Source organism: Acanthisitta chloris, unplaced genomic scaffold (assembly GCF_000695815.1).
Source record: "Acanthisitta chloris isolate BGI_N310 unplaced genomic scaffold, ASM69581v1 scaffold45456, whole genome shotgun sequence".
Taxonomy (NCBI): domain Eukaryota; kingdom Metazoa; phylum Chordata; class Aves; order Passeriformes; family Acanthisittidae; genus Acanthisitta; species Acanthisitta chloris.
This window is the reverse complement of record NW_008679458.1, coordinates 37,430-52,683: the sequence shown is the minus strand read 5'-3', so window position 1 is coordinate 52,683 and position 15,254 is coordinate 37,430. Positions and strand designations below refer to the sequence as shown.

The 15,254-nt window shown below is 42.5% G+C and overlaps 1 protein-coding gene across 1 annotated transcript in view; it reads left to right on the top strand.

Moving 5' to 3' along the window:
- The window catches only part of CAPN9 (calpain 9), a 15,282-nt gene extending 453 nt beyond the window's left edge, over positions 1 to 14,829 (top strand). Inside the window, exons 2-15 of the mRNA XM_009077285.1 lie at positions 778 to 863; positions 2,365 to 2,442; positions 2,860 to 3,020; positions 3,993 to 4,150; positions 4,812 to 5,020; positions 5,659 to 5,695; positions 7,161 to 7,241; positions 7,511 to 7,568; positions 8,122 to 8,186; positions 10,580 to 10,648; positions 12,023 to 12,101; positions 12,747 to 12,863; positions 13,874 to 13,932; positions 14,803 to 14,829. Coding sequence (XP_009075533.1) covers positions 778 to 863; positions 2,365 to 2,442; positions 2,860 to 3,020; positions 3,993 to 4,150; positions 4,812 to 5,020; positions 5,659 to 5,695; positions 7,161 to 7,241; positions 7,511 to 7,568; positions 8,122 to 8,186; positions 10,580 to 10,648; positions 12,023 to 12,101; positions 12,747 to 12,863; positions 13,874 to 13,932; positions 14,803 to 14,829 — 1,284 coding nt within the window. The remainder of the gene's footprint in view (positions 1 to 777; positions 864 to 2,364; positions 2,443 to 2,859; positions 3,021 to 3,992; positions 4,151 to 4,811; positions 5,021 to 5,658; positions 5,696 to 7,160; positions 7,242 to 7,510; positions 7,569 to 8,121; positions 8,187 to 10,579; positions 10,649 to 12,022; positions 12,102 to 12,746; positions 12,864 to 13,873; positions 13,933 to 14,802) is intronic.
- Positions 14,830 to 15,254: the final 425 nt, after the last annotated feature.

Genomic DNA, 15,254 nt, shown 5'->3' with positions numbered 1-15,254 from the left:
TTGAAACAAGTCCAGAGGAGGCCACGAAGTTGGTAAGAGGACTGGAGCATCTCCTCTATGAGGACAGGCTGAGGGAGTTGGAGCTGTTCAGCCTGGAGAAGAGAAGATTGTGTGAAGACCTCATAGCAAGTTTTCAGCATCTGAAGGGGCCTACAAGGGAGCCAGAGAGGGACTCTTTGTCAGGAACTGCAATCATAGGACAAGGGGTAATGGATTCAAACTGAAGGAGAGAAAGTCTAGGTTAGACGTGACAAAAATGTTTTTTACTATAAGGGTGGTGAGACACTGTAACAGGTTGCCCAGGGACGTGCTGGCTGCCCCAACCTTGGCGGTATTCAAGGCCAGGCTGGATGAGGCCTTGAGCAACCTGATCTAGCAAGGAGGTGTCCCTGCCCATGGCAGGGGGGTTGGGACTAGATGATCTATACGGTCTATTCCAACCCTAAAATTCTATGATCCTATAATTCTATGACCCTGTCGCTGTAGTTCATAACAGAGAGTCCCTCTCTGTCTCCCCTGTAGCCCCTTCAGATCCTGGAAGCTCACTATGAAGCCTCCAAGCAACCTTCTTTCCAGGGTGAACAGCCCCAGCTTCCTCAGCCTGTCTTCATATGGGAGATGCTCCAATCCTCTTATCAACTTTGTGGCCTCCTCTGGACTTTCTCCAACAGTTCCATGTCCTTCTTATGTTGAGAGCACCAAAACTGCATGCAGTATTCCAGGTGGGGTCTCACAAGAACAAATATATGATATTTTTTCTGTTTCCTTCTTTTGCAGGTGAGATATCGGGGCCAGCAAGTGCAGCTCATAAGGATAAGGAACCCTTGGGGACAGGTCGAGTGGAATGGCCCGTGGAGTGACAAGTGCGTGCGCTGTCCCATACACAGAGGCCTCACGAAGGCCAAATCCCTGCTCCTGCTCCACAGCTAGCTTTCTGCAGCCCCAGCTATTCCACAGAAAATCGAATAATGAGTTTGTAACACAACACCCATACTTTGTACTACTGCATACAAGCTGAAACTGATATTGTATTACCCCCTGTAAATAGCTTGTGAGTCTCGGGGTTTCTAAACACATCAGGAATAATATATGACCATTAAATGAGACCCTTTCCATGTGGTACCCAGCAAAGTTGTGAAAGGACTCAAAACCACAATAGAATTGGTCTGAAAACCAGTCTGGTTTTACTTCCAAAGGTGAACAAAATGCAAGCAATAAAAAGGAAAAAAATATAGTAAAACATCACTAAATCCCTCCCCAATGTACACTTTTCAATATATAGCACATATTGTAACTTCATTTTTGTTTCACTTTCTTCTACTGAGTTTTTTTTAAATTCACAGATATATGGAGGAGAGGAGTCATAACCTGTTGGCCCTTTAATATTGCTGTCATGTAGTCATCTGCAGGTCTACTTTGAATGTCCCTGTCCTTTGTATGACTCAGAAACACATGAAATACGTCCACATCAGCTCTGATCCTTTACTATCTTGAAGACAAATATGGATAATTGGCATATACAATGAGCACTTAAATCTGAAAAAGACGGAGAAGTTCTGATCAGGACAGCCATCTGGCAAATCATGCTGTTTATTGAAAAGGCTGTCTCTGCAAAGTAGAGCTCTTATTCTGTGCTTGGAAGGTTTTCTGCAACTCAAGATGCAGAGGGGCTTGCAGGTCAATACAGGAATCTGTATTAACATCTTGCAGTGGCTGCTGGAATTAAAACCCTCAACACAAGATGCCTGTTTATGATGTCAGAATGGAAATACAGTAGGGCACTTCTGTTTTTTTTCCAAAAATCTTGATGAGGTTTTTGTTTGGTTTTGATCTACCACAGCTGGAGTTGTAGGAGAGAATGAAAAGAAAACAAAGACATTACCTAGGACCCTAGTTACTCCAGCAAATCTCTCTGTACAGAGGAAGGACCCTATTCAGTTCCCATTGACTTAATTTTGAATAAACATCTGGCCCTAAATTAGTGACAAGTGTAAGAGGGAAGATGATGCTACAAATGGAAAACAGATTTAAGCAAGGGTGTGACTTACCAAAATCTTGATCTTTACCAATAGCCCTGTTATATCCACCCAAACACCTGACAGCAGTCACAAATTTGAGTGCAGGCAATAATAGCTCATGTTAAGACCATTCTGGAGAAGCTTTGAGATCTTTAACCTGGCCCTGCTTCTAGCTACATTAGTCGAGTCTCTCTGAATAGAAGTGGGAAACCTCTTAAATGCATCTGTATTTGGGTAAGCTGCACAAATGCTATCATCCAGAAGAAGAACAGCTTACTGCTATGTCCAGCCAGGGAAAATCAATTGCCATATACCTATAGTAAAGCTTGGTTTTGTTTCTTTGCAGCTCTCCAGAGTGGCGTTCAGTCAGCCCATCAGAGCAGAGACGCCTGTCTCAGGCAGCACAGGATGATGGAGAGTTCTGGTAAGCCACAGTTTTTCAAGTGCGTGACTCTAGTCAGAAACCAGGGTGCAAGTGGCCAAAACAAGCAGTAAGAAAGAAGTTGGTGAAATAACTCCACTGTAGGTTTTGTGCCAGTATCACTTCCATTTCACCTTATACTCAGTTGTAACTGAACAAAATCGACATTTAAAGTGCAAAAAGAAAGGTGTAAGATATGTCAGATTGAGATGCAGACAGAAGGGATATATGTACTTTACACCACAGTGGAGTGAAAGCTAGTTTCTCTCCCGGTGTACATTGGTATACCCATGGTCACCAAAACTACTCTAAACAAGCTGGTGATTTGGCCCTGGGTCTCTGGGGCATCCTGGGTACTTCTGCTGAGCATCCTTCACTGAAATGTATGACTGCCTGTTCCTTCCCGTGTCTTTTGCTCAGGATGAAATTTGAAGACTTCAAAGTGCATTTCGACAAAGTTGAGATCTGCAACCTCACTCCAGATGCCCTGGAAGACAACGCTGGCCACAAGTGGGAAGTGACCATCCACCAGGGGAGCTGGGTCCGGGGATCCACCGCAGGAGGATGTAGAAATTTTCTAGGTAAGTAGATAATAGTTTGAAAATGAGAAGCAGGCACTGAAGTCTTAACCCACCGTCAGCTAACTCTCCAGTTGCACCATAGCCAGAACTGTGGGTGTAGGGCAGGTCAACTGAGTCTCAGCTAGCAGGAACCAGCCAAAGAAAACTCAAACCACAGGCTTTGAAAGAACTGCATTTTAAAGATAAGACCATTTGCCTAGTGTGATTGGCTGATGCGAATGAAAGAACCAGTAATGAGGAAACTCAAACCTCCTATTCTGCATCATGTGAATAGCTGATTCAAATGAACAAACCAGTAATGAGGATACTCAAACCATGGACTTTACGACTGGCTGATTCGAATGAACGAACCAGCAATGAGAAAACTCAAAATGCCTCACTACCTCTTCCACCTCATGTGATTGTCTGATTCAAATGAACAGGCAATGAGCAAAGAGATAAACATTAACATGATCCCACTTGAGAGTTTTCAGTAGAAGGGTTACTTTCTTTGCTGTCATGTTCCTTGGGTCTGATTTACCTCTCATTGACATTTGCATGAGCAGGACTAGGTCCAAGTAAGTCAGTTAAACTGCAGCAATAAGTGTAAAATGAGACAAAAGTCCAGCTCAGCCAACATGTTTATGTGGTTCTGAAGCAGTATCATCTGAACTCTTACTTCAGACAGGCACCAGCACTATGGGATCATTGTAGCTATGTACTTTTAACAAAATCCCACCTGACATCTTTATTTAAACCATGGAGACTTTAAAAAGTATAAGGCCTAATACCTTTTCTACACCTACTTCCATGAAGGACTTTGGGATTTGGCTCATTTTCTGCAGAGCTTAGTGGAATGAAGCATGACAGCTAATGGAAAAACTAAATTTGAGCAAAACCTCAGCTTAATTTATTTTTTATTATTATTTTTAGTCATTGTGGTGGTTTAGTATTCTGAGGCAAGAAACTCTCTGGTGTTCTTTACATTGGCAGAGACTTTCTGGACAAATCCACAAATCAAGCTACATTTGACAGAGAAAGACGATGGACAAGATGACTGCACATTCATAGCTGCTCTGATGCAAAAGGATCGCCGCAAACTCAAGAAACTTGGTGCTGAAATGCTAACCATCGGCTACTCTATTTATGAGGTACTCTATTGCTTTTACAGTGCAGTGGCTGCACTAGCAGTATTAGCATCTTTCTCTGGGTTTGTACCCATGCCAGTCATCCTGTATTTTTAGGGCCCTTGCTCTTAAAATTATCTTCTCAGTTACATCAAGCCTCATGGAGAATTTTTATGTGGTTGAGATGGAGGCCTCATCCTCAGAGGATTTAGGAGTCCCTATGGGGTCATGGGTTCCCAGGATAGACTCCTCGGCCCCATGATTCTCTCACTCCCTGTCTGGCTCATGGGGAGGGGATGTTGCTGCTTCTGAGCATCTTGGGGCACATCACACATGGGGATGCATGTCTCCAATTGAGGTTGAGATTGGTAAATCTGTTGTCACTTCTGTGTGACACCGTGCCTGGGACGGTGATAATTAATGGCAGGGAATGTTTAAGTAGGAAAACAATGTCTTAGAGTCCTCTGAGACTGTCTTTGGGGTGGGAAAGGACACTGGTAATGAGTCCTTGCCTTAAGGTGGGAGCTAGGTTCCTGTGAACACCTGGGTGAGGGCATGAGACTCAGAATCACATCTGGGGTGAGGCTTGTGCCAGGCAGAGTTTGGCTCTGTGATTAGGAAAGGGTCAGGTATGGGCTCCAGCACACTCCAGACTGTGCAGCACTGCCTTTTTTTCCCCTCCTAGAGCCCTGGCAGAGATGGACATTTGGGCAAAGATTTCTTCAGGTACCACCCCTCCAAGGCCAGGAGCAAAACCTACATTAACTTAAGGGAAGTATCTAATAGATTCAAGCTGCCACCAGGTGATTACATTCTTATTCCAACCACGTTTGAGCCGCACCAGGAAGCAGATTTCTGCCTGAGGATTTTCTCTGAGAAGAAGGCCATCACGGAGTAAGTCAGCAGTATGCCCCAGGCCCTCTGGTGCTCCTCTGTGCATGGATGGAGTCATCGGCTGCTAGGGAGAGTCTGGCTGCTGGGCACCCAGCCCTACAGCAGAGACCTGGCATGGCCAGCTCCTGATGGTTTGGGGTATTTTTGTATTTGCCCATTTTTGCTAATCCTGACCTTTTTTTTGAGAAGAGTTTAGGAGGTGGGGAAAATGGGGCATGCCATGGTGAATCTGCTGGGAGCTTGACAGGGAAGAGTTGCTAGCTGCCTGATGCTGTTCAGGACTCTGAATACAGCAGTGTTTGTTTCCTCCAAAAGTTTGTCCAAAGGACAATTTTATTTTAAAAAGGGGTGTTGAGGAAAAAGTGTGTTCGCAATGACTAAAGAATGAGATGAATTCTTTAGCAGTAAACACACACAGTTGTGCCTTCCCTGGGTCCTGCTTAGAATCTGTTTTAAGGGCTTATACCAAAATTTAAACAGTGCAAAAGTATGATTGTCTCATGAATTTTGTCTAAACTGAACCTGTTCAGTAAAAGAGCCATTTTATCATTCACTGCTGGAAAATGTAATAAGCAGGCTTCCACCTCAAGCAGATGTTGAAGATCTTCAGATACTGAACAAGGTTTTGTTTTCTCCAGGGATCTAGATGAAAACGTTGCCATTGATCTCCCTGAGGTAAGTCTACAGAGTTAAAATAACAAGTGAATAGCTCAGCAGAATCCAGCACACATTGCTTTTGCTGTCTTTGGCTAAAACATGTTCATTTTGCAGGAATGTTGCACAATTGCCAGCTTTGTGTATGTCACTGAAACAGTCAGTTCTGCTGAATATGGTAAAAGAGCTACAACATTCAAAATCATAATTGTTAGGCTTTGGAAATACACTTCAAGGCAGTCAGTGTCAGCCACGTGTGCAGTGAAAGCACACCAATTAGCACCAGGGATGCACACGGCCGTTCACATCTTTTAAAATTCTATTTATTAAAAAAAAATAAGAAACAAGACAATGTCCACAGGCTGATATTCATTTTTTATACAAATACCTTTATTTTACTTCACAGTATCTGCAGGACTGGAGAGGGAATGCTTACACATGCACATGCCTACTGAAATGATCAAATTCTTTTTCTTTCTGAATGGCTTGGTCTGCCTGCTGAGCACTAATTGCAGCTGAGTCTGAGTCAGCTCCTGTCTAAGTGTATCCCTGCAAATAAGCCATTAGTTGTGGTGTGCCTTTCCATGGAAACAAGCTAAGCCAAGATGTCATTTGTCCCTCTGTAGTAAAACTGTCCTCCAGGGACCAGCTAACAAGTGCATCTTCATTTCTGGGATGTCAGGGCCATGTTCAGTAGCAAAATAAATCTGTTCACATGTCCCAGTGTCATTAGGGGACTGCATCCAAACTTGAGCAGAAGTGAGTCAAAAAAGTGTGAGTGTCCAAGCAGTGTCACCAGGGCCATTCTAGAGCTCACTAAATAGCACCCATGTTGTATCTTCTGTGGGTAGAGAAAATGAAGCCTGATTCTTTGCCTCCTGTGCTGCGTTTTTTCCTTCTTTTTCCCCATGTTTTTTGGTTTTTTCCCCATGAACTCCTCTCTATCCACATGGTCACCCCAAATACAGCAGTGGCTGTACAGTACTGCATCTCTGTGCTCATTGGTGTGGACTGAAGCCTGGACTCTACGCACAGAGACACCCAGCTGGCAGCCAGTTGAAAATGTTTCTAGGTTCAGGATGATGCTGGGTAATATGCTGAGTTGCAGCCATCTCAAGAAGGGCAAGAATTCCCAGGATGATGATGCTGGAGAGAGCTCAGCAGAGCTATGGTTGTTGGAGGACCAGGAAAACAGAATAGTGCAGGGGTGGGATGAGAGGAGAGGTATTTTCAGGATGGGTGCTCTTGGTTTTGACATGGCCAAGGCAATGTCACACTACACACTTGCCCAGGCAAAGGAAATGAGGGGTTAAGACTCCCCTCAGGCAGCTAGATGGTTGGGAGGCCTCAGATCTAGCAATGTTCAGGAGCACGTGCACCCTTGTTTTAAGATGTATTATGGTCCCCTGATGCACAGAGGGGATATGTGCAGGAGAAATGTCATGTTTTGCAATTTTTATAATGATTTGTGTGGTTGGTGTTACAGCCTCTGCACCCAACACCAAGGGCAGAAGAAACTGAAGAAGAAAAGCAGTTCCGGGCACTGTTTGAGCAGATTTCAGGAAAGGTGAGTGCAAAACCCTTGTGAGTCAGAGCAAGATGTAGAAAGAGGAGAACTACTTCTGCTCCCACCCAGGGCCAGGTGAAACAAAAACGACTATTTTGGGGAGTATGTTTAGTTGTAGTGTGTTGTTTGGGCACCAGATGTCACCATGCCTTATGTCTAGGTGAAGAAGTCCCTGATGTTTATGTTTTCTGAGATTTTTGGTACGTCTGATTACAGAAGCATACAAGTAACAGATGCTGCACTTTTCATTATTTTCTTTTTCACTTTAGGACAGGGAGATATCTGCAGAAGAACTTGAATTTGTTCTGAATGCTGTATTAAAAAGAAGTAAGTCCTGATAAATTTTAACTTAAGGGCTGCCATTAAATTCATTAACAGACAGAAAAATGAGGGCTGTGTTAAGACCCCTGCCTAGTGTCCCCCAGCTAGCCAGGGCAGAGGCAGGAAAACATCTGGTCCATGATCTAACCACAAGCTTGCCCTGCCACCAGCGTGATCCATTGTGAGCTCAGTGAGCCCAGCTCTCTGTTGCACTACTGCTTTGCTGCAGAGGGACAGGCACTGGGCTGGGACTTTCAAGACCTGGACATAGTTCATGACAATGCTACAGGCCCTTTGTACAACAGGAAACCCATCACTCTCTGAACCTTATCTCCTGATTTGCAAAAAAAAGGACAGTATTTCCTTTCATGTCTTCAGTAAATACATCTTCTGTCTGAACTGTAACTTCTCTGTAGTGAAAGCTATCTTCATTTTCCAGTGCACAGGTCCTCCCACAATGAGGACTAAGAGTCTCTGCTCATGGATCCTATTTTCAACTTTCAGTTTATTAAAGATAGATTTGTCCCATGACTTCATTCCTATTATTGTTCTTTTTCAGCAAGGAACATCAAATTCAAGAACTTAAGTCTCATTTCATGCCGAAATATCATTTCTCTTATGGATGTATCCTTTCAAATAAGTGCTTGTGAGGCTAAATAAATACTGAATATTATTGTCCATAGCATTACCTGTCCTGGATATCAGAGGTGGATTTGATAATGTCATGGCAGAACACTACCCAAAGGGAAAAAAAATATGTGAAAGTTATATCCAGGGGGGTTGTTTAGAAATGTAGGATTAGGAGTTTCAAGACAAACTGTTTTCAATTGCAGACAGTAGAAAACAGGCAGATGCTTTATTGCTGAGCACCTTTAAAAGTAAATCTCAAGTTACTTCCATATAGATCAGTGCATTTTTCAAACTGTGGTTTATTTGAAAAAGGCCTAGAAGGCATAACACAAGAAAAGTCTGTTGTCTGGAGACTTAAATTCACCAGACAGAGTTGTGCATGCAAGTAATGGGTCAGAAATTAAAGATTAGCAGAGTGTTGAAAATTGCTGATATCAAAGCTGTTGGTTTTTTTGACAACCAGTCTGAAAACTGGAAAATCTGGTCTTTCAGCTAGATCCTGGGACTCCAGGAAACATGTGGGTGAGAGTTGTCTGTCCAAATTTAGGCATTTGTGGTGTAGGCGTCTACATCTAAGCTAGCTTTCTAGACTTCCTTTGTAGACAGCGAAAAAGATTGTGTAATTAATTGTTCTGGATGTACCTATCTGAAGGATGCTAAATGCTCAGAAATTAGATGAGATGAATCACAGCCCTGGTACTTCCCCACCAGATTCATCCTTTGCAATGTTCTGGTGCCTGTTGAGTTTGCTTAGTATGGCTCCTCCTCAGGTAGAGCTGTTTTTGCAGCATGCTTTTCCAATAAACTATTTTGTTACACATGAGGCAAAACAGACACAGTCCTAACAAGGCAAGTATCTAACACTTAGTTTATGCCTTGCTTGTTCAGCTGAGACTTTCCTAAGTTCCTATCTTTTGCTTTTGTTGTTCCAGTCCATGACAGAGGTAACATCCTTTCAATGACTTCTAACAGAAAATCAAAACAGTCAAGCCCTTATTCTGTTAAATTTATGCCCATAATCTTAAAATTCAGTGCAGACCAGTCATTCTGCACATGCAAAGAGAAACAGAGGACCAGTCCTAAATTTCCTCCCTTAAAAACCAGTCCTCAGTAAGGAGCTGGTCCATGTTCACATCTCATCCTTACATGGTATTGGCACAGAGCCAGGGTCTGCTCTTGACCCAGGAGCATGGCAGCAGTCCTAGGTTTACTATTTAGGATATAACTAAATAGTTTCCATGATTTGCAATGCTTCTAAGCAAATCTCTGCATAGTTTTGAATAAATGGGGAGACATGTCTTCCTCTGCTTTGGAAGCACAAGGAACTCAGACACAGTCATCCCACTCTAGGCATGCTATTTGGAGCACAATGGAGGAGCAAAACAAATGCAAACCCAAGTCAATGCTGGCAGAGTCTCTCCTCTGTGTCACATGCTCCCAAATTCCCTGGCAACAGTCACTATGGTGGCAAGGAGCAGGGGCAGAGTTCTACATGACCCTAGGAAGAAGAACTTAGCTGGGTGAAAAGATAGACTCTTTGCAGAAGTGATAATGTCCTTGGGATCTGTGAGTGCCCTCAATAATATCACTGGTGTAGGTGCATAAATAACAGCAGGCATTAACTAGACCACACTTGGTATGGTTTTGTGCAGCTCCACCTTTGTGAATTTCATGACCTTTGTGAATTTGTGTCCATCTGAGCAAGGGCTTTGTCCTGGCAAGACGGAAAAGGGAAGGGGAATGGGAATGTTCCTTACTTAGCATTTCAGAGCATGTGCCCCATCCTGCAAGTGAACTTTACTTGGGGGACATGAGTAACTCAGTGAAGTATCGAGTCCCTGACACTTTGGGCAGAGGGAAGGCCAGGCCGATCCAATCACTGCCTCTCAGAACTGCTATACAGACATTTATTTCATTCTAGAAGGTCCAGATTTTGCCAGCTTCACCCCACCACTCCCATTAATTTTTGGTTTAGCCATTGCAACAGAACGTGGTCTCTAGATAAAAATACTGAATAGCACATTGGTTGACTAACTCCTTCTAGTACAGTAGTAATTTGTTTTAATCAGATAATTTAATTCTCTGAACCATTTATATCCCATTTCCATCCAGAGCTGTTCCTGCCTTAGAACAATCTGTCTTTCTTTCTGCCGTGGAGCCTGAATTGCTCAGCTGTGTTTTTATATCACATAATGTTCCTCAAGTATCACAGACACAGCCATGACTGTAACTGCTCGAGCTATACCTCACAAGAAATCCCAGTATCAGTTTCAGCAGCACCATAGGCTTTCCAGGCAATTCAACATTTTCTGCTCAAAGGGACAACAAGTTGAGACAGAAGTTGGACCTTCATACAACAAGTCCTTTTCCTTAGTTCAGATTACTAGACCAGTGGCAACGGGAAACTGGAATTCAATGAGTTCAAAGTTTTCTGGGAAAAAATGAAGAAATGGATAGTAGGTGACATTATTCATTGTATTTATTTCTCCATTTCATTAGCTGCTTCCTGCATAGTTTATTATGTATGTGCAGACAAAAATGGAGACAGGAGTGTTTACACACCATGAATTTTAACACAAAACAAACGTTTTAAGAGCATGGGGGCTTGTTTTGGAGAGTCACAGACATTCTTAGCTTTCCGTGATGCTAAACCATAACGGTTTTCTGGAAATAACAGAGATTCTTGTAAGCAAATCAACTATGTTTGGGATAAAGAATGCAATGGACACTAATAAGCAAGCCAATCTAAATGAAACCTAAGGAGCTTCCATTACTGCTGTTGTACAGAAGAAATGGATGATTCATGACTAGTAGGAAACAATCATTTCCTAAGTCACTGCATTTTCATTACTGATCTCTCAAGAGTCAGCTGTGCTGAAGTCTGGGAAAGTGTTGATTCTAATTTTAAACACATTTCCCTGCCACTGTATATGACAGTAAGAGTAAACAGGCTTGCAGGATCAGGCCACAGGCCCAATATTCAAATCATAATTGTTTCCTTGTGGCCACTCACAGGTTTTTCCGAATCCAAACGTTCAAAACGTACTTTGCTTCTTGGCCAGCACATCAGAAATGACAGACACTTTTTCTGGGTACTAATGCAATATCTGTTTTAACAAAGGACATACTGTTTTTTAACAAGGAATCTTGAGAAATGCTTGCATCCTGTAGGAAGATTTGCATGTATATTTGCTGGTAAAGTTTTAGCTAAATGTGATGACAGCTCTAAATAAGTCATATTCCAAGGGAGAGTAGTATTTGTCATTTCATTAAAAGGATGGAATTTAACTCCATCTTAAAAATTGATTAATATTTAGGTCAAAATTCAAACTGTTTGACCAGTTCTCTTGGTTGTACCATGAATGTGGCTGTTCAGATCTTTTATACTTAGAAGAAAATGAGTAAATGACAATCTTAACTTCATGCTAAACAGTTTGTCACCAGTGTTCAGAATTATGGAGAAAAATATAAAAGGAAATTAAGAGAAAATACCAGCTAAGAATTAAAAGACAAAGGACAATACATCCTTCTCAGATAAAATCACATTTTAAAAAATCATGGAATTTTTAACAAAGAGAAACTCATTATTTTTTAATGCTTGGATTTGGCAGTTGTTTCAGTTTCACAACAACCTATTCATATGAAAAAGATACCTGGGACCCAGATTTGCCCCTCAGTTATAAAATCCAACTGGAAAGACCAAAGTCTTGTCAGCTTTCTGAAATGTTTATACTATGCAGTTAGAGATAAACACCTTGCCTTTCTATGCCATGTATATGTTCCCTTTCATACGCAAATACTGAGGTTTCCTTGTGCTCCTTTCATAACAGAGTATCTTTCTTCAATTTGACTATGATAAATCTGGCTCCATGTCCTCTTACGAGCTTCGTGGTGCTCTTAAAGCTGCAGGTAATACAAGCACTGCATTTTATCTGGTAAACCTGTTGGGCAAATGAGCTGTGGGTGAAGAGCACAGCAATCAATTACACAGGCCAGGTGCTCCTGAACAGAGGTGAATTCTAAACCCCAGAGAGGACCTGGGCACATTGAATGGGCTAATTTTGCCCCAGTCCTGCAGGGTAGTCAATCAGAGCAATCTTTACATTTTATCAAGCTCTGTTAAACTCAGAAGGGTTGCACAGGATTAAACCCTGAAATAAATCACTTCAGAACCCATTTACATTCAGGGGTTGAAGGAATAGTGAGTAAGCTATTTGTGATGAAGAGAAGTCAGTGCACTTGTATTTCATCACAAGCTATTTTTATTAAAGCAACTAGTTTTGCAGAAATCCCCTCAAATTTCAAGAAAACTGAATGGTCTCTCATACATCACAAAGTGCATGGACTAGAAACTGCAGTGACTGCAAAATTTCTTATTCAATGTTTGTTATTCATTGCAAGCTTAAAGAACTTTGTGGTCAGACTGCTTTTGGGATGGATGTGTGCCATGGAGTATCCTCCTATTAACTGGTTCTCAAGATTAGTTAACAGAGATCTGTAGATTCTTCCTGACCTACTGGGTTGCTCAGTTTTTCTCTGTGTGTCTCTGGGAAGGATTCCAACTCAACAACTACCTGCTGCAGCTGATTGTCCTCCGATACTCTGATGAACAGCTCCAGATTGAATTTGATGATTTTCTGAACTGCTTAATTCGCCTAGAGAATGCAAGTCGTGAGTATTTGCTTCCTCTGGAATTTCTTTCCCTTTAAAAAAACAAGAGTTCCACTTTCGGCTGCCACTGAGCATGTTGCACAATATCTGAGATCAAGTGTGTACATGGCTAACAGAAAGGAGCTGTATTAAGCATTTGCTTTTAGGATGGCTTTTCTCCTGCAAAGTGGCAAATGTTCTGCTGCTAATGGAATATTTCCCTATATGAGTAGCACCTGCTTCATAAACTCTGCAGCAATATTGAAGGCATATGAAGAATGCTGGTAAAGTCCATGCTATAGCCCTTGTGGCTCACCCAGGAGCTTAATTTGGGATCACAGAAGTTTGAGGTTCAAATACAACTTGTACCTCAAGCAAAGAGACAATTGGCTGCAGTTGATCAGGTGTCTCCTGTACCTTTTACATAACAGGTCCACTTTTGGCTATAGATACAGTTCCTTGTAGGTCGAGGCACCCTAGGTCTCAGTTCATTTGCACACAGCGTGGCTCTCATTCCAGAGGAGCAGTAGTAGAGATAGGTAACGTGGCTGGATAAATGCTGAAGTGTGCTTCCAAATTCAAATAAAACACAACTTACTCTATAACAAGCAAAATCAACTTTCTTGACTAATTTTTTTGGTTTTTTTGTTCTTCTGGTTCAATCTGTAACTGTAGAAGTATTAAACTACTGAGAGAGTAAAGGTAATTAAGATACATGAAAAAAATGCAAATTGCTTGGCTTTGTTCTGGAGTATCATCCAAATCCAACTGTTTAGCACATCCAGGACACCTCTTCCAGTCAAGTCCTGAAGTGAGACTTGCACAAAGGCCTTAAGTCAGCAAGACATTTCCTTTTGCAAGGACTTGGCTTTGTCTGAGCAGCTACCAGCACCAAGCAATCCTAAGCGATCGTCTTTGTGCCAGGCCTTCCCTCTCCTTGGCACGGCCACTTGTCATTGTGGGATGGAGAGCTCGTGTATGAATATGAATGAGGTGTATTTATAGCATTGGTGTCCTGTTTTTCATTTCAGGAGTATTCCAAGCACTGACTGTGAAAAACAAGGAGTTCATTAACCTGAATATAGGCGAGGTATGTGCACAGATTCACAAAACCCAGCAAAATGATGGGGCTTCTCTAGGGCTTTTCCCTCTTGTAAGAACTGGAGTACTTCTGTATGACACTTCCAGGTGGCATCTATGTCGGTGAGAGTGCAGAGGGTATCTGCCACAGGTTTCAGTAGGGCTGGGATTTTACAGCCCACGCACTGATTACATCTCCTTCATGCAGGGGTTGGGACTAGATGGTCTGTAAGGTCCATTCCAACTCTGAAATTCTATGATTCTATGCTACTTCCTTCTGTCCTTGCCCTGTGGCGTATTGACAGTCTCCCATGCCTCTTTCTAGATTCTCTGCTTTTTTGTCCTTCCTCAGGTGCTAGGTTTCAGTGGGGAAAAGGGGAAGGAGCAGGTGAGAATTCTCTCTGAATCCCCCAGGACTTCAGCCTCTCCTCTGCATGTCCATCAACTGCTTCTCACACCGCTCAGCATAGGCTTCTTATTTTCTTGTCTCTCTTCATCTCCCTGTTGCATATGTGAGCTGTCTCTCATTTTACACTAACCCAAAGCTTCCTAGCATGAGGCATAATGATTGCCCAGGCACAAGAAATGTGGGAGCCCATGTGGACTGCTGGCATGCAAACAAAATCACTGCTGTTATCAGCATTTAGTGCTTGGAGAGCTCTGCCTACTTCCCTCCAAACATAGAAGAAAATGCTGGCTGAGGTCTCTCCTTAATGACAGGACATAAAAGCCAAGTGAGCCAAGGTCCTTTTCTCTGCATGGGATCAATTCAGAGCAAGGCACCACTTTTGGACATCTGTCTTTCTTTTGGGGAAAGAGATGGGGAGGGAGAAGGGTTTGAAATAATTTATTGTAAAGTGGATCTTTCTTCTGATATTAGTTTATCAGCCTGGCAATGAACATCTGAAGAAATCTGACATGGATGCTGGAAGTTCAGCAATGCTGACATTACTGCTGAGACTTCTGCCCCAACAGCTGAGGTCCCCTTCACATGCAAACCCTACCAGGAGATTTGCTGCTGAGGAACATGCATGCTGCCCACTTTCTGATCTCCAGCCCTGTTGATGAGTTTAACAGTCAGATCATGTGGGTTTTTTGTTTTCAGTAAAGCCTGATACTGGATTTGTCACTGAGAGAGGCATTTGGACAGGGCACACATGCCTCTCAAGCAGACTGAAACCAGTGTTCCTGAGTGACCACAGATTTTTATTAAATAGGATTGTATTTCATTTCAGCACAGCACAGAGTACAGTGATTAAAGGTCTTTACTGCTGCTTGGCTATAGATTACTGTAAGGTGCTTTTGCAAAAATAAGGTTGAATAAAACTTTGT